This window comes from Mustela nivalis, assembly GCF_964662115.1.
Source record: "Mustela nivalis genome assembly, chromosome: 16".
NCBI classification, from domain to species: domain Eukaryota; kingdom Metazoa; phylum Chordata; class Mammalia; order Carnivora; family Mustelidae; genus Mustela; species Mustela nivalis.
This window is the reverse complement of record NC_139035.1, coordinates 36,696,687-36,712,507: the sequence shown is the minus strand read 5'-3', so window position 1 is coordinate 36,712,507 and position 15,821 is coordinate 36,696,687. Positions and strand designations below refer to the sequence as shown.

General features: G+C 38.6%; 1 protein-coding gene and 2 long non-coding RNA genes across 18 annotated transcripts in view; 1 reads left to right on the top strand and 2 right to left on the bottom strand.

Moving 5' to 3' along the window:
- LOC309849384 overlaps nt 1–11,896 on the bottom strand; it is a 61,291-nt gene extending 49,395 nt beyond the window's left edge. The window contains exon 1 of the long non-coding RNA XR_014303676.1: nt 11,877–11,896. This is a non-coding gene — a long non-coding RNA (uncharacterized lncRNA). The remainder of the gene's footprint in view (nt 1–11,876) is intronic.
- Nucleotides 6,667–15,821, top strand: part of CR2 (complement C3d receptor 2) — a 35,372-nt gene continuing 26,217 nt past the window's right edge. For 3 of the 16 annotated variants that reach the window (XM_082701841.1, XM_082701840.1, XM_082701839.1), the window contains exon 1: nt 6,667–7,030. In XM_082701841.1, coding sequence (XP_082557967.1) covers nt 6,973–7,030 — 58 coding nt within the window. In that variant the 5' untranslated portion in view covers nt 6,667–6,972. Of the gene's footprint in view, nt 7,031–14,267; nt 14,448–15,689; nt 15,790–15,821 lie in introns of all 16 variants that reach the window. The other 13 variants (XM_082701842.1, XM_082701834.1, XM_082701848.1 and 10 more) reach the window with 13 other exon arrangements.
- On the bottom strand, nt 7,025–11,013 carry LOC309849387. The gene is made up of 3 exons (XR_014303682.1): nt 10,926–11,013; nt 8,559–8,656; nt 7,025–7,080 (listed from the first exon to the last, which is right to left on the bottom strand). It is a non-coding gene; the product is annotated as an uncharacterized lncRNA (long non-coding RNA).

Here is a 15,821-nt window from a genome sequence, read left to right as displayed (position 1 = left end):
AAGCCTCCATAAAATCTCAAGAGTTCAAGATTTGGAGAACTTCCAGGATGGTGAACACATCCACACTGGAAGGGGGGTGATGCACCCCAACTACACAGGGACAAAATCTCTTGTGCTCAGGACCCTCCCAGACCCCATTATATTTCCTCACCTAGTTGTTCATGTGTAAACTTTATCTTGTCCTTTAATAAACTGGTAAATAAAAACGTTTCCCTGAGTTCTCTGAGTCACTCTAGCAAATTACTAATCTGAGGAGGGTGTCATCAGAACCTGTGACCTACAGTTGGTCAGTCAGAAGCACAGGTGTCTGAAGTGGGGGTGGGGAGCGGTAGTCTTATGGGACTCAGCCCTTAACCTGTGAGTTCCAGTGCTATCTTCAGATAGACAGTGTCAGAATTGAATTAACTTGTAGGACAGCTTGCTGGTGTTGAGACTTGCTTCTTGTTGCACGGGAAACCCCACAAGCATTTGGTGAACAGAAGTAAAGTGTTCTATGTAAAACTAAAGGAAGGGAACACACAAGGAAGAAACAGTGAGGAAGTACTGTTTTTTGTTGTTGGTGGTGGTTTTTTGTTTTTTTTTTCCCCTATAGGTAGGGGAAAAGCTGAGTTTCTTATTTACAAGTATTCGGGGCATCTGGGTGGCTCAGTCAGTTAAGCATCTGCCTTTAACTCAGGTCATGATCTTGGGGTCCTGGGATCAAGGACCAGGGCTCCCTGCTCAGAGGGGAGTCTGCTTCTCCCTCTGCTCCTCCCCCTGCTTGTGCTCATGCACTCTCTCTCTCCCTCTTTCAAAAATAAATAAAAATCATAGAAGAAAAAGTATTCAGGAGTAGAGCCTCAGGCAGAGGAAACAAGACATTCTGAGGTATAAGGACCTTTGTCAGAGCATGATGGCTATATCTTAGAACAACGGAGGACTTTGCCATAGGAGCAGGGGAAGGTAGGGGAAAGCAGCAGCAAATAAATTCAGAGAGGTTAAGACAACCAGGTCATATAGGACCATGTAGGTCGAAGTTAAGACATTAGTTTTCATAGGAAATTACTGTACAGTTTGGGGCAGAAAGAAGTGATTTTTTTTTCTAACAAAAACTTACATAGGATCACTGCAGGATACTAGTCACCCAACACTCTTAACTGCTAAGAACTTGGGTTTTGGTACTGGTGAAAGGTGTTTATCTGCAAATGAATAGAGTTAGAAAAGCCAAGAACAAGCACAAGAATAAACACCAAATGTTTTGTGGATTTACCTGTAAAATAAAGAAAATGACACAAGTGCAAGAAAATATGGGTGAATCACTTTATAATCTATGTGGTATGTAAAGGTTTTCTTACTATGGTTCATAATCTGAATATAATTTTAAAAATATTGATCAATTTGAGAACATAAATTTTTTTAATATTTACAAGGTAAAAAAACCCACAAACACATTATTTGCAGACTTATGAGATGAGAAAAAATAGAAAGCTGGATAATATCTAGGGTTGGCAAGGATATGGAGAGAGAAGGACACTAATTCACTGTGGCTAGGAATACAGAATGGTGCAGAGGATCCAAACTGGTATTATTCCATTGAATAACATACATACCCAGTATAACTCAGTAATTCTGCTCCTAGGTACATTTCTCAAAGAAATTATTTTATAATGCCATATAGTATATATACCAGGATGTTCATGATAGCATTGTTTTTTTTTAAAGATTTTATTTATTTATTTGACAGAGAGAAATCACAAGTAGATGGAGAGGTAGGCAGAGAGAGAGAGAGAGAGGGGGAAGCAGGCTCCCTGCTGAGCAGAGAGCCCGATGCGGGACTCGATCCCAGGACCCTGAGATCATGACCTGAGCCGAAGGCAGCGGCTTAACCCACTGAGCCACTCAGGCGCCCCATGATAGCATTGTAATAGCAAGGAGTTGAAGGCACTCTAGGTTAGACCTCCTGAGGCAAGGAACACAAAAGCAAAAATAAGCTACTGGAACTTCATCAAAATAAAAAGCTTCTGCACAGCAGGAAGGAAACAATTAACAAAACAAAAAGGCAACCTATAGAATGGGAGAAGATATTTCCAAATGACATATCTGATAAAGGGTGAGTATCCAAAGTCTATGAAGATTTAATAAAGCTCAACACCCCAAAAATGAATAATCCAGTTAAAAAATGGACAGAAGATATGAATAAACATTTTTCCGAAGAAGACATGACCGACAGACACATGAAAAGACTCCTCTTCACTCATCATCAGGGAAATACAAATCAGGACGACAATGAGATATCACCTTGCACCTGTCAGAATGGCTAAAATTAACAACACAGGCAACAGCAGGTGCTGGCAAGGGTGCAGAGAAAGGGGAGATCTCTTGCACTGTTGGTGGGGATGCAAACTGGTGCAGCCACTCTGGAAAAGGGTATGGAGGTTCCTCAAACACCTAAAACTAGAACTGTTCTACAATCCAGCAGGTACTTACCCAAAGGATATAAAAATTAGATACTTACCCAAAGGATATAAAAATACAGATTCAAAGGGGTATATGCACCCACTATTTATAGCAGCATTATCAGTAATAGCCAAACTGTGGAAAGAGTCCAAATGTCCATTGACTGATAAATGGATAAAGAAGGTATGATATATATGTATGTATAAGTAGGGTATATATGTTGTGATGTATAATATGATATATATGTATGTATGTATATATTCATACATAACATATATATTATAACATTTGAATATGAATATATGAATATTACAGAATATTCATATGTATATTCATATGTATTCACATATATATATATGAATATTACTCGGCCATCAAAAAGAATGAAACCTTGCCATTTGCAACCATGTGGATGGTGCTAGAGTGTTCTATGCTAAGTGAAATAAGTAAGACAGAGACAAACACAAATACTATATGATTTCACTCAGATGTGGAATTTAAGAAACAAAACAGAAACATATGGAAAGGAGGCAAAAAGAGAGAGAGAGAGGAGGGAAACTAGCCATAAGAGACTCCTAATGATAGAGAACAAACTGAAGGTTGATGGAGGGATATGTGGGTGGGGATGAACTAGGTGGGCGGTGGGTAAGAAGGAGAACACTTGTTTTGATGAGCATTGGGTGTTGTCTGTAAGTGATGAATGACCAAATTCTACTCCTGAAACCAATATTTCACTATCTGTTAACTAACTAGAATTTGAATAAAAATTTGGAGAAATAAATAAATAAAAATATATCAAAAAATAACTGACTAGCTAGAAAAAAATATTTGCAAAAACGGTAGAAAATTTTTAAAAGATGAACTGAGAATTCACAAAAGAATTTAAAAATGGCGATTAAGCCTATTTATATGTTCAAGCTCACTCAGAATAAGAGAGATGCACATCAAAAGTACACCGAGATACAATATCTCACCTATTAGATTGGCTAAAATTAAAAACTATAATGATAACACATTTGATTAACAAGAGTCTGTGAAAAGAGATGCTCTCATATATTCCAGGTAGGAGTGGAAGTTGATATAACTCTTAGTGAGGGAACTTGGTAATATATAACAAAACTAAATATGTATTTTCCTTTTAAATGAAGAATCTCACTTTTAAGAATTTGCACCGAAGATATACTTTCAACATTTAAAAATAATTATGCACAGAGTTATTCCTTACATCACTGCATAGAATTGCAAAATATTAGGTATAACTTATATGTCCATATATAGGAAAATGGTTAAATATATTATTGTAGATCCACTATAAGCTGTAAATAAAGGAGGAATATCTCTGAGCTTATACGGGGTGAATTCCAGTGTATCTATTAAGTTAAAAAAAAAAAAAAAGCAAGGTGTAAATAAGGACCCAGAGCATGCTTTCTTTTTATGTAATAAGGAAGATAAATAAGAAGATATACATGTGTCTTATTTGGGCAAAATTGAAGAAGACACATAAGCTAGAAACTATGGAAATGGATTTGAAAGGAAAGGGGTGAGAGTAGAAGTAATAGAAGTGACATTTCTCTATCATACCATTTTATATAATTCTGACATTTGGAGCTATGGTAAGGCAAAATTTTAAAGTTTTGCAATTTTTTTTTTTGCAAAAATTAAAAAATAAAAAAGGATGGGCTAAAAAGTATTATGCTAAGCAAAATAAGTCAGTTGGAAAAAGACAAATATCATATGACTTTACTCATGTGTGGAATTTGAGAAACAAAACAAATGAGCAAAGGGGAATAAGAGAAAGAGAGACGCGGACCAAGAAAGAGACTCTTAACTATAGAGAACAAACTGAAAATTCCCAGAAATATTATAAATATATATAAATGTTCTTTCTTTATTTATTTATTTAGAGAGAGAGCACGAGTTGGGGGTGAGGCAAAAGGAGAGGGAGAGGGTGCCTGGGATTCTCTGTTGGTTAGGCAACCAGCTTCGGCTCAGGTTATGATCCTGGGGTCCTGGGATCGAGTCCCACATTTGGGCTTCCCCTGCTCTGCAGAGAGCTTGCTTCTTCCTCTCCCTATGCCTGCTACTGCACTGCTTGTGCTCTCTCTCTCTCTCTGTCTGTCAAATAAATAAATAAAATATTTAAAAAAGAGTATATAATTATATAGACACATATGCATATATGCAAATATATATGAATATTACATCTTTATGAATATTACTCCAATATATTGGAATATTCCAGTATATATATTATATTACTCAGCCGTATAAAAGAATACAATCTTGCCACTCGTAACAACATAGATAGACCTTGAGGGCATTATGTTAAGTGAAATAAGTCATACAGAGAAAGACAAATCCTATGTGATCTCACTTATATGTGAAATCTAAGAAAATTGACCTGTAGAAACAAAGAACAGACTAGTGATTGCCGGAGGTGGCAAAGGCAGGAAATGCAGAAAATGGGTGAAGATGATCAAAAGGCACAAACTTCCTGTTAGAAGATAAATTCTGGGGATGTAATGTACAGCATAGTGACTGTAGTTAACAATACTGTATTGCATATTAAAAGTGTCTAAAAGAATAGATCTTAGAAGTTCTTATCATAAGAAAAAAATCCTAACTATATAGGGGATGGTAGTTAACCAGGGTAATCATTAGCAAATCATTATGTTATATACCTTAACTGTCAATTATATCTCAGTAAAACTGGGGAAAAAATAAAATGGGAAGAATAAAAATAAATATATCAGTTACTACTCTAAAAAATGTTAATTTCATCAAAAACACCCTTATAGAAAGATTCGGAATAGTGTTTGACTATATATCTGAGCATTCTACAGCCCAGTCAAGTTGACACGTTAAAATTAACCATCACAGTATCCAATAGGATATTGTAAAAATAACATAGTGTGACTTCGGGGAATCAATTATTAAAGACATTGTGGCTTCTGCCTTTCTCTCTTTTTCTGGGAAATGCCAGCTGCCATGTCACCAGGAGACTCAAATAGTCTTATGATGAGGTCTACATTTTGGGGCTATGAGAGCTGCAGCCAATAGCCATGACTGAGCCCTCTTGGGTGGAGATCCTCCAGTTCCAATCTAGCCTTCAGATAACTGCACTTCCGGCTGATGTTTGAAATGCAACCTCAAGAAAGCCCAAGCCAGAACCCCCTAGCTAAGCTGCTCTTGAGTTCCTGACACACAGAAACTGTGTGAGATAATAAATACTTATTCTTGCTTTAAATCAATAAGTTTAGGGTAATTTGTTACTATGCAAGAGATAACTAATTTAAAAGTCATTCTATAAAAACCCTTGCTGCGTACTCTTCAAAAATGTCAAGGTCATGAAAAACATAAAAAAGACCAGGATCTTTTCCAGGTAAATGAGGAAGAAAAGACATAATAATCAAATGTAGTGTGTGATCCTTGAATGATCCTGGACCAGAAAAATGAAAGGGTGAGAGAGAGATTGCAATAATAAAAATTATTGAGATGATTCGAAATATGTGAATATAACCTGTCACTTAGATAATATTTCAATGTTTCCTGTTTTTGTTCATTGTACTGTAGTTATGCAAGAGAATGTCCTTGTTTTTAAGAAATGTACCAAGAATTTAGAGGAGTATCATGCCTCTATTTTACTTATCTCAGTCCCAAAATAACAATTATGTAATTATAATTATATAATCATATATATGTATGTGTGTATATCTAGATCGCTCTATATATAGGTAATTACACCTATAGCTATCTATCTCTGTCTATGTAAAGAGAGAGAGAATGATAAAAGAAATATAGTGAAATGTTAACATTAGGTAATCTGGGTGATGGATATATGGGAATTCTTTGCACCATTCTCGAAATATTCTGTAGAAATTGCCTCAAAATAAAAAGGGCATAAGAGGAGACGTGGCTGCTATTTATAAATTTCCTTTCTAAGTAAACTGTTTCTTTAAACGGAGGACTTGAAGCTTTAATAGCTTTTGAAATAAATTTATTGGATTCAAACCAGAATTTTGGAATGGCATGGCATGGCATGGCGTGGCATAGCACAGAATAGAATAGAACAATAGGAGAGGGCATTATAGATTAGCAAGAGTGAGTACTATTTTGTGAAACTTGTTTCATTTCTCCAGAGAGACAAAAGTGGATGCAGGATATTGTTCGGTTAAAAAAAAAAAAAAGAAAGAAAGAAAGAAAAGAAAAAAAAAAAAAAGTTGGAAAGCCACAGCGCTGAGGGCTAGAGCCAGAGCCAAAGACCGGGTCACAGTCGCTCCGCCCCCCTGCCCCTGGCCCCTTCGCCCCCTCCCGCCCGCACCCCAGAGCCCGGGCCGGGCGGATCTAACACGCGCTGGCGTCCGGCCCCAGGCAACCTGCAGGTGTGCGCGCAAAGCTAGCACGTGGCGACAAACTCTATTTAAGGGCCCCGTGCCCTAGCTTTCAGCTGTCTCCTGCTTCAGCCCTCCTCTCCCGGAGCTGTCCGAGGCTCGAGTGTCTCGCAACGCATCCTGCCGCTGGGGCTCCCGCCGGGGCATGGGCGCTGCGGGCCTGCTCTGCGTTTGCCTGGCTGTCATCGCACCAGGGGTTCTCGGTGAGCTGGGAGGGGCGGGTAGGGACACGTCTGGGGCAGGGACGGCCTCTCTGCGGCGGTGCAAAGCAGAGTGAATAAGCGAGAAGGTCCGATCAGTGCTGGATGCTTGACAGCCTTCCGCTCGCTTTGGGGGACCCCCAGGATCTGGTGCTCCTTCTGGGGTTGGGGCCACTCTCTCTGCTCTGCATGGGCTCTCGGCTCCCGGGACCCAGCAGATGCTCATCGCTCTCTGCCTGAGGTCTGTAAGCGCTAACGCTGGCCAAGTAACCAGAACCTACCCGTGATGTGTGAAAGACGTCCCGCTGACTTCCCCAGTAAGAATAATGTCTGGTTCTGACGCGGGGTTTTCATGGTTTCTGAACTTTGATGTGTTGCTGGTAAAGACATTCTAAATGAGAAACACCTGCAGCTATTGAGAAAAGTTGGTAATGTGAATCAAAACTACAGTCATCTTCGTATTACTTATTCCTTTAATGGTAAGGGCTCCAGAAGGTCTCATTCAACCTGCAGGTGTGCGCACAAAGCTAGCTTTATTAACACCCCACCCTACCCCCCAAGTGACTTAATTTTACAGAAATATAGTAGTTTGTTAAGATTAGAGTCTCTTGGCTACTTGTGGATCTGACTTTCTCATTATCTCCAGAACACAGCGAATTCCTAGTTAAGGTCTCTGCAGACCTCAATAACTGGGTGACTTTTGGCAAGTCTTATAGCTCCCTGACCCTCAGTTTCTTCTTCTGTAAAATGAAGCTAGTGGTAAACTGCACTACCACCTTCCTGAGCTGCCTTGAATATGACATGAAATTAGGCAAATGAAAGTTGGGTGTTACTTGTGACCACTAAGTATCAGTCCTAAGACTGGTAGAGACCCAATTTTCTGCAGCCGGCATTTAAGTATGATCATCCCAGCTTCTTAATTGTAGAGATACATTGGTTCGATTTCAACAGAAGCAAATTGTCTGCTCCCTGCATGCAAATTTCTCTTGGTCCTATTAGTTGAACATTTCCCCAGACTAGTAACTTTCTTTCTCTCTCCTATGTGTTAACTTCCTTTGAAAAAGTGTTATGTTCACAACTTTCCCTAACCCATCTGCATGGCACAGTTCCAGACCTGGCTTCTCATCAGTATTCCGTTCCTACTGGATATTATCAATTAAAAATCAGGTTCTTCACCAGCCCTGCCCAGTTCTTCATCTCCTCTCAGTACCAGTGTGAGCTGCCCTCTGGTCACTGAACTCCAAGACACTTAACGATCAGGTCTGCCTGTCAACTGTTCCAGCACATTAGCTGTCACATAGCTTCTGTCATTTGTCTTAGCATTCTTACACCAATATTCTAATTGTATTATGATTACCTGTGTCACTCTTTTTTTAAAATTTTTTCAATTTATTTATTTTCAGAAAAACAGTATTCATTATTTTTTCACCACACCCAGTGCTCCATGCAATCCGTGCCCTCTATAATACCCACCACCTGGTACCCCAACCTCCCACCCCCGCGCCACTTCAAACCCCTCAGATTGTTTTACCTGTGTTACTCTTGATACTAGCCTTCAACTTGCCAATGGTGAAGACCAAAAGTTTAAAATATACTTTTTCATTATACTACTCCTTTACTTCCTACTGCCTGTGGGATTTTAAAAAAAGGAAAAACTAAGTCTTCAGCCTTTCAAGCTTTTTGTAGTTGGATCCCATCTAAATATGGTCCCCCTCAACTCTCCACTGTTTCTAATCATGAATACACTGTTCATCTTCTTGCCTGACTATCCCCCATGGTCCTTTGCTCATGCTTTGCCCACACACCCCTCCTGACTATTGCTTCTATTATATACCCTCCCTAGACTATCCCTGGACTCTGGGCCAGTTCCTGACTTGAAGGATGCTTAACTAGCTCTTGAAGTACCTTTTACAAAATGTATTTATTTTTCTAGTTTTATTGAGGAATAATTGACATATTGCTGTGTAAGTTTAAGGTATATACCCGCGATGATTTCATTTACATATATGGTGAAATGGTCACCCCAGGAGTGGTGTGCGTCATCTCATTTAGATGCAATAAAAGGAAAAGAAAAAATTCTTCTTGTAGTGAGAATCCTTCGAATCTATTCTCTTAATTTCCCTCCATATCATACAGCAGTATTTGCTCTAGTCTTCATGGTGAACATCATCTCCTTGTGCTCATTTACCTTATAACTAGAAATTTGTACCTTTTGATCACCTTCCTACAATTTTCCCTCCCACCATCACACCTCCAGCAGTCACAAACTGATCTCTTTCTTTATGAATTCGGTGTGGTTCTGGGTGTTCGGTTTGTTTGGTTGCTGTTTGTTTTTAGATACCACATATGGGTGAGATCGTACAATATTTGTCTTTCTGTGTGACATGTTTCACTTATCATAGTGCCTTCAAGGTGTATCCATGTTTAATGGCTGAATAATATTATTATTATTATCACTTATCATAGTGCCTTCAAGGTGTATCCATTTTTAATGGCTGAATAATATTCTATTATATATATACATACCACAACTTCTTTATCCTTTCCTCCACTGATGAACACTAAAGTGGTTTCCATGTCCTGTAAATAATGCTGCAAAGAACATGTGGGTACAGATCTCTTTTTGAGTTAATGTTTTCATTTCCTTTCAATATATTCCCAGAGGTGGAATTGCTGGATTATGTGGTGGTTCTATTTTTAATTTTTTGAGAAATTGAGATGCCTTTTAAAAAGCACCAAGTTCTTGGGTTCTGTCTCATGCTTCAGAGATTCCCTCCTTTGGGGTGTGGCCTGGGAAACTGAGTTTAACAAGTACTCTGGAAGATTCTGAAGCAACTGTCTATAGGGTACACAGCTATGAGCAAAGTCATAGAGGAAGCAAATTTTCTTCTTAGAGAGTTTTCCCACTTTTCTCCTTTTGTTTATTTGCATAAACCAATTCTAATTTCCTGCATTCTTAAATTTCACTCTTGCCTAGACTGATGTCATCCTACCCTAAGAAAATAAAATCATTAAATAGGAATTCCCTTATTTACCAGTTATCTACCTTCATCTGAGATCAGATCCTCTCTCCCCTGCTTAAAACCTGCCAACGGCTTCCCATCACATTAGATGTGATTAGCTCTTTAACCTTGACTACAGGTCTCTGTCTCTCTCTGAAATTTTCTGTTCTCTCCCCTTACTCCCTCTGCTCCAGCCACACTGGTCTTCTTGCTGTTCATATTTGTTTAGACTACGGTTTCCGTTTATTGAAGTCCACTTCCTGCATACCGTCTCTTGCCTGTCTCCTTAACTTTCAGGTCTCACCTCCCCTGCCCACCCTTCTCTGATTCATCGGAAGTAGTCTGAACCTTGGTCACACTCTATCACACAACCGTGTTCTATTTTCCACAGAGAACCTGTCCTCATATGAGACCTTCTTGTTCATTTTTTTACTTTGTTGTTTGTTCTCTCATTGGAATACAAGTTCATGAGAGCAAGGTCTTTATCTGACTTCTTGCCTGATGAATCCCTCAACACTAGCACATAATGAGGGGTTCTGTAACAATGGAAAAAAATATATTTCCTCCCGACAACAGTCAACTCCTCCTTCTGAATTATGGTTGCATTCCATCCTGTCTTGCCTGTGCAAGGACTTGACTTCTGCAAATATCCCATCTTCTGTCACCCATTTGTACCTCTCTTGGATCATCCCTACCAGCAGTTAAATATGCTCCAGTGTATCCTTTATGGGACCAGGTCAGGGACTTCTCATGACCCCTTCTCTTCCTTCTCATCCCTCTTCTCAAAACTTCTCATCCACTGCTTGCTCACATTTCTTTACCTCCTTTACCCACCTCAGACAGTCTTCTCTCCCCCACATTCTCCTAAAGCTACTATCAGCAAGGTTACTACTGACCTTCATGCTGGCATATCCAATGGTCATTTTTTCTCTCCTTATCTTCCCAGTCTTTTGACAAAAGCTTATTACTTCCTTTCTCTTAACACCATTTTCATTCTCATCATCCAAAACAGGGTTTCCTGTTATTTGACTTCCTCTCCCCTCTGGTTTTTGTTTTTGTTTTTTTTTTCCCCTCTGTAATTCTATGATTACTCTTGGTCTCTTTTGCCCTATCTGAAATGTTGTAAGGTGTTGGCGCTCAGCCCTGGGCCTGTTCTGCTTTTCTCCATACCTTCTTCCGAAGAGATCTCATCCAATCTCATGGTTTTAAATATTGTTTATATGTTGATGACTCATTTATTATCTGTAGTCTTGAACTCCCTACTGAGTGGAAAGTTTGTACATCCAACTGCCCTCATGTGGGGGCCCAATAAGTGTGTTAAATATACCAATTCTAACATGGAACCAGTTCTGCACACACCTTAACACACACACACACACACACACACACAATGGTGCTTTCCCATCTTTAGGACATGGTATTACCATCAGCCATGTAGCTCAAGTCACCATAAGTAACTTAGAAGATGTTACTAAATCCTGCCATTTTCTTATCCCTCTCCCCAATACAACAAAAAGTTTCTACTTCTAAAGATTTTTTTAGTTATGTATTTGACAGACAGAGATCACAAGTAGGCAGAGAGGAAGGCAGGCAGAGAGAGAAGGGGAAGCAGGCTCCCTGCTGAGCAGAGAACCCAATGCGGAGACCTATCCCAGATGCAGAGCTTGATCCCTGGATGCTAGGATCATAACCTGAGCTGAAGGCAGAGGCTTTAACCCCTTGAGCCATCCAGGCATCCCAAGTTTCTGCTTCTAAAATGTATTCCAAACTCATCCACTTCTCACTGTCTGCATTTGGTCCAAGCCTCATTTTTGTCTGAACTGTTATAATAGTCTCCAGACGTGCACTTTCTACTTCTAAAAAAAAAAAATCTAGAGCATTCTTCACTCACTTGCCAGACTATTCTTTTTAAAAGGTAAATCAGGCCATGTGACTTTTCCACTTAGACTTCTTAATGTGGCCTAAGAAATCTAATATGATCCCTCCTGCTAGCTTTCTAACTTGGTCTCCCACCACTCCATTGGTATGATCACTACATTCCAGTCATACTTGCTTTCTGTCTATCCCTAAAGCATAGCAAACCCATCCCTGCTGTTAGGCTTTTGCCTAAAATGTTTTATTCAGTGCTGTACCTGATTGGCTGTCCTTCAGTCACAACTCAAATGTCTCCTCTTCATAGGCTTTCCTCAACCATAATAGCTGAAGTCCTATGTCTCCCTGCCCCCTACCCTTGGTGCATTACATTATCCTTTACATAATATTTATTGGTATTTATCTGTCCCTGTCTCCCACTATAGGAATATAAATTCCATGAGGGTAAAAACATTGTTTCTAATGGTCACAGCATACTCCTATGTTTGGGACAGTACCTTGGTTAAAATGTGTAACTGTCTTTGAAAAAATGATCAAATAGCCAGGAAACCCAGTGGTAAGGCATTTGATTATAATTCTCATTCTCAATCATAATTTTTCTCCTATCTGCTTTTTGACCTTTCTGTTTTATTTTTATTACCTTGTATATTCTTTATTCATTTCAAATGGATTTCTGAGCCATTCCAAGTAAAGCCTCTTGAACCCCAAATAGAGTTAAATACATCCTGGTTCTCCAGAAACTGCTTTACTTAATCAATTTTTAACATGGTTTGAAAAATGCACATGTTAATGTCTTACCACTGTCTTCTATTTTAGACACAGTCAGGATCTACACTAATTTTTTCTTTTGATTGTAGAATGATGTGAAGAGGGTGCAGTGACCCTTAAGAAAAACTTTATTTCTTAATGGCTCATGGACTAACCTCCTTTTCTCTGATATGGAAGAGAACACGACTGTTGGAAATTCTTGTGACCTGGATTTTTGACAATTCATTACAAATAAAAACTATTGTCCCCCCCAAAGAGAGAGTGTCAAGTCTTATTGGGGATAAGATTTTCCCATTATTTATCATCCAGAAAGTATAATTCTCATCTTGTGTCACCTCAGAAGATAACATTATGAAGTACCCTTCTGCTCTTGCTGCTTTTGGGTCTCCATTTCATCTTGGTCCCCATCATTGTTACTCACCATTACAGATTTAAATTGGTCTTCCTGCTTGTGGAGAAGTACTTGGTATTGTCCTTATTCACATTATGTAATTATAGATTAAATAATTTAACTAAGATGAATTGGCACAAGTAATACCAGGGTCATGAAACTGGTCTTCTTTGAGATCAAACCTTTACTTTCCCTTTAGTCTTGCTGTTCTGTACAGGTATGTACTTGGAGACGTTTGCGGTGGTAAGGAAGAAAACCAAAGGACTTGAGGCGAGAAATAGAAGAAGACCAGTGATACCTGGGTCCCAACAGTGATGGCTATTCTTAGGTCCTGTCCATGACTTCTCCAACAGAAGTGTCAGGCCACAGGAAGACTGAGTCTGGCTGCAACCTTGGGAGCTCTGTGTTGCAGTTGTTCATTTAGTTCATGTTTATTCTTTGACTTTCACCTGTACCTGTCTCAAACTTGTTTGAAAAAGAGATTTATAAATTTGCTATTCAAAGGTCCCTTTGCCCAGAAAAATGACTTTTCCAGGTACATCCTCAAATATATGGGTGTTACAGTTTCTTACTCATCTCCTAGTATAATATGATTCATTAATAGTAATAATAATATTATTAATCATAGGGAACTGTCTCAAATCGACTAGTTCCTTTTATCTAGTACCCATCAGAAATATTTACTATGCTCTCTTAGGGGAGTATATGATTCTACTAGATTAATGGAATAAAATAATGAAGAATAATGAAAATATTTTCATCTTGCTAGGACCAAAAGATTTAATGATTAAGAGAGTAATGTGAATTCGTTAAAATAACTTTAGAGGATCATACATGTGCTGTGCTTAGGGGTCTCTAAGGTACTAGTTCCCGTGCTATCCCAGGAAGGTTTTTATTTATAAGGTTTTAGATTTTTGTAATGAACCTGTAAGAAGATGGAAAAACTCCAGAATCTTTGTGGAATTTTATAAAAAAGTATTTTCTCTAGTTCTTCCTCTAAGTCTGTCCTAAAAAGTCTTGGAACTTCTGAACTTCTACCTCTGTATATGCACCCATACTGCAAGATCCGTTGTTTGCCCCAGAAAATACTGCTGCATTTTAGGTTTACTTTCTAAAGATCAAAGTTGTCAGGGTAATGACAAAACAGCAGCAGAGTAGAAGTTTCAGTCTCTCCCAGTTTTGATATTCCTGTGGTCTTTGTCTCTAGGTCAGTGTAAGCCCCTGCCAAGGTATCATTTTGCTAAGCCTAAAGTTAAGAGTGATCAGTCTGAGTTTGCTGTTGGGACGTCTTGGGAATATGAATGTCTTCCTGGGTATATCAAGAGGTCATTCTTTATCACCTGCCTAAAGACCTCCAAGTGGTCAGATGCTCAGGATTTCTGTAAACGTGAGTAATCTGTAAAAAAGGCATCTTTGGGTTTATCAGCATATCTCTATGAGCTAATTTCAAGATAAAAGACCATCAAATTAGCAAATCATCTTAAATTAAGGGGGCTTCTGGGTTCTCCATGTTTCTTTTATTCATAAGAACTTTGGTTAATACTTTAAGATCCATAAATTCGTTCTATGGTCTCTATACTGTGTGAGAGTAAGATTAAAAGTTAGTATACAAAGAACACTGGTGTCATTTCATTCTTATCCATGCAATTCAAGAAATATTTTTCAGTAACTGCTATGTGTTAAGCATTAGGCTAGGTGATAGGGATGGGGATACACAAAAATTAGTCTCTGCCTTTGAGGAACTCCTATACCCGCTGTGAAGACTGGCTTTTAAATAAATGCTGTATCTGATGTAATTTCTTTTATTTGTAGAGAGAAAGTTCTATGAGACCATAGAGAAGTAAATAACAAAGGCCATCTTGGAGAATTAGGGAAATCTAGGCATTATGGGTAGAGGAGACAGCATATTCAAAAGCATAGAAGTACAAAAGAACAGGGAATCTTTGGAAAAAATAGTAATTCAGTGTGGTTGGAGTATAAGTTGCGTGGTGGGGAATAACAGTTAATTAAGTGGACTGATGCTTATTTGTAATGAGCCATGCATTTTTTCTTCTGATAAATAATGGTTAAGTCACTGCAAATTTTTAAATGCAGGAAGAGGCGTGGTCACGTTTATACTTCTGAAATATATTATGTGCAGTGGTATAGAAGATGTAGGTTAGTCAATGATCCAATTAGAGATTTCAGCAATGACTAAATAGTTGATTTGGAGAGAGATTTCTGGAATCTAGTCACTAAAATTTGGTTACCACTTGAATGAAGAGCGGTGGGGAGAGGATTAGTTATAGAAAGGAAGTAATGACAATGAGGTTTTTTTAAGCCACAGACTTGGTAAATGATGCCATCAACTGACAGACTATAAAAAGGGGAAATAGAGATTGTAAACTATGATTGACCCTAATAATGTTTGCATCCATACTCGGAAATATAGAGTGTATACTTTAAACAAATAGTGTTCTGAAGTTGATTGATCCTTTGGAAGATAGAAGTTTTGTAAATGTCAAAATTGGTTTTGATTAAGTGTAAGTAGGCTAGTTGGCAAGTCCAATCAGGTTGGTTTTAATATAAAACACAGAACATCCCCCAAATTCCAGTCCCAAATTCTGTTTTGTTTTGTTCTCCATTGTAGGTAAATCATGTACAAGTCCTGGAGAACTCCTCCATGGCTCTGTCCTCATACCCACGGGTGTCATGCTTGGGTCAACAATTACATTTTCTTGTGATCAAGGGTGAGTTGGCAGGAGACATCTCCAGAATACAT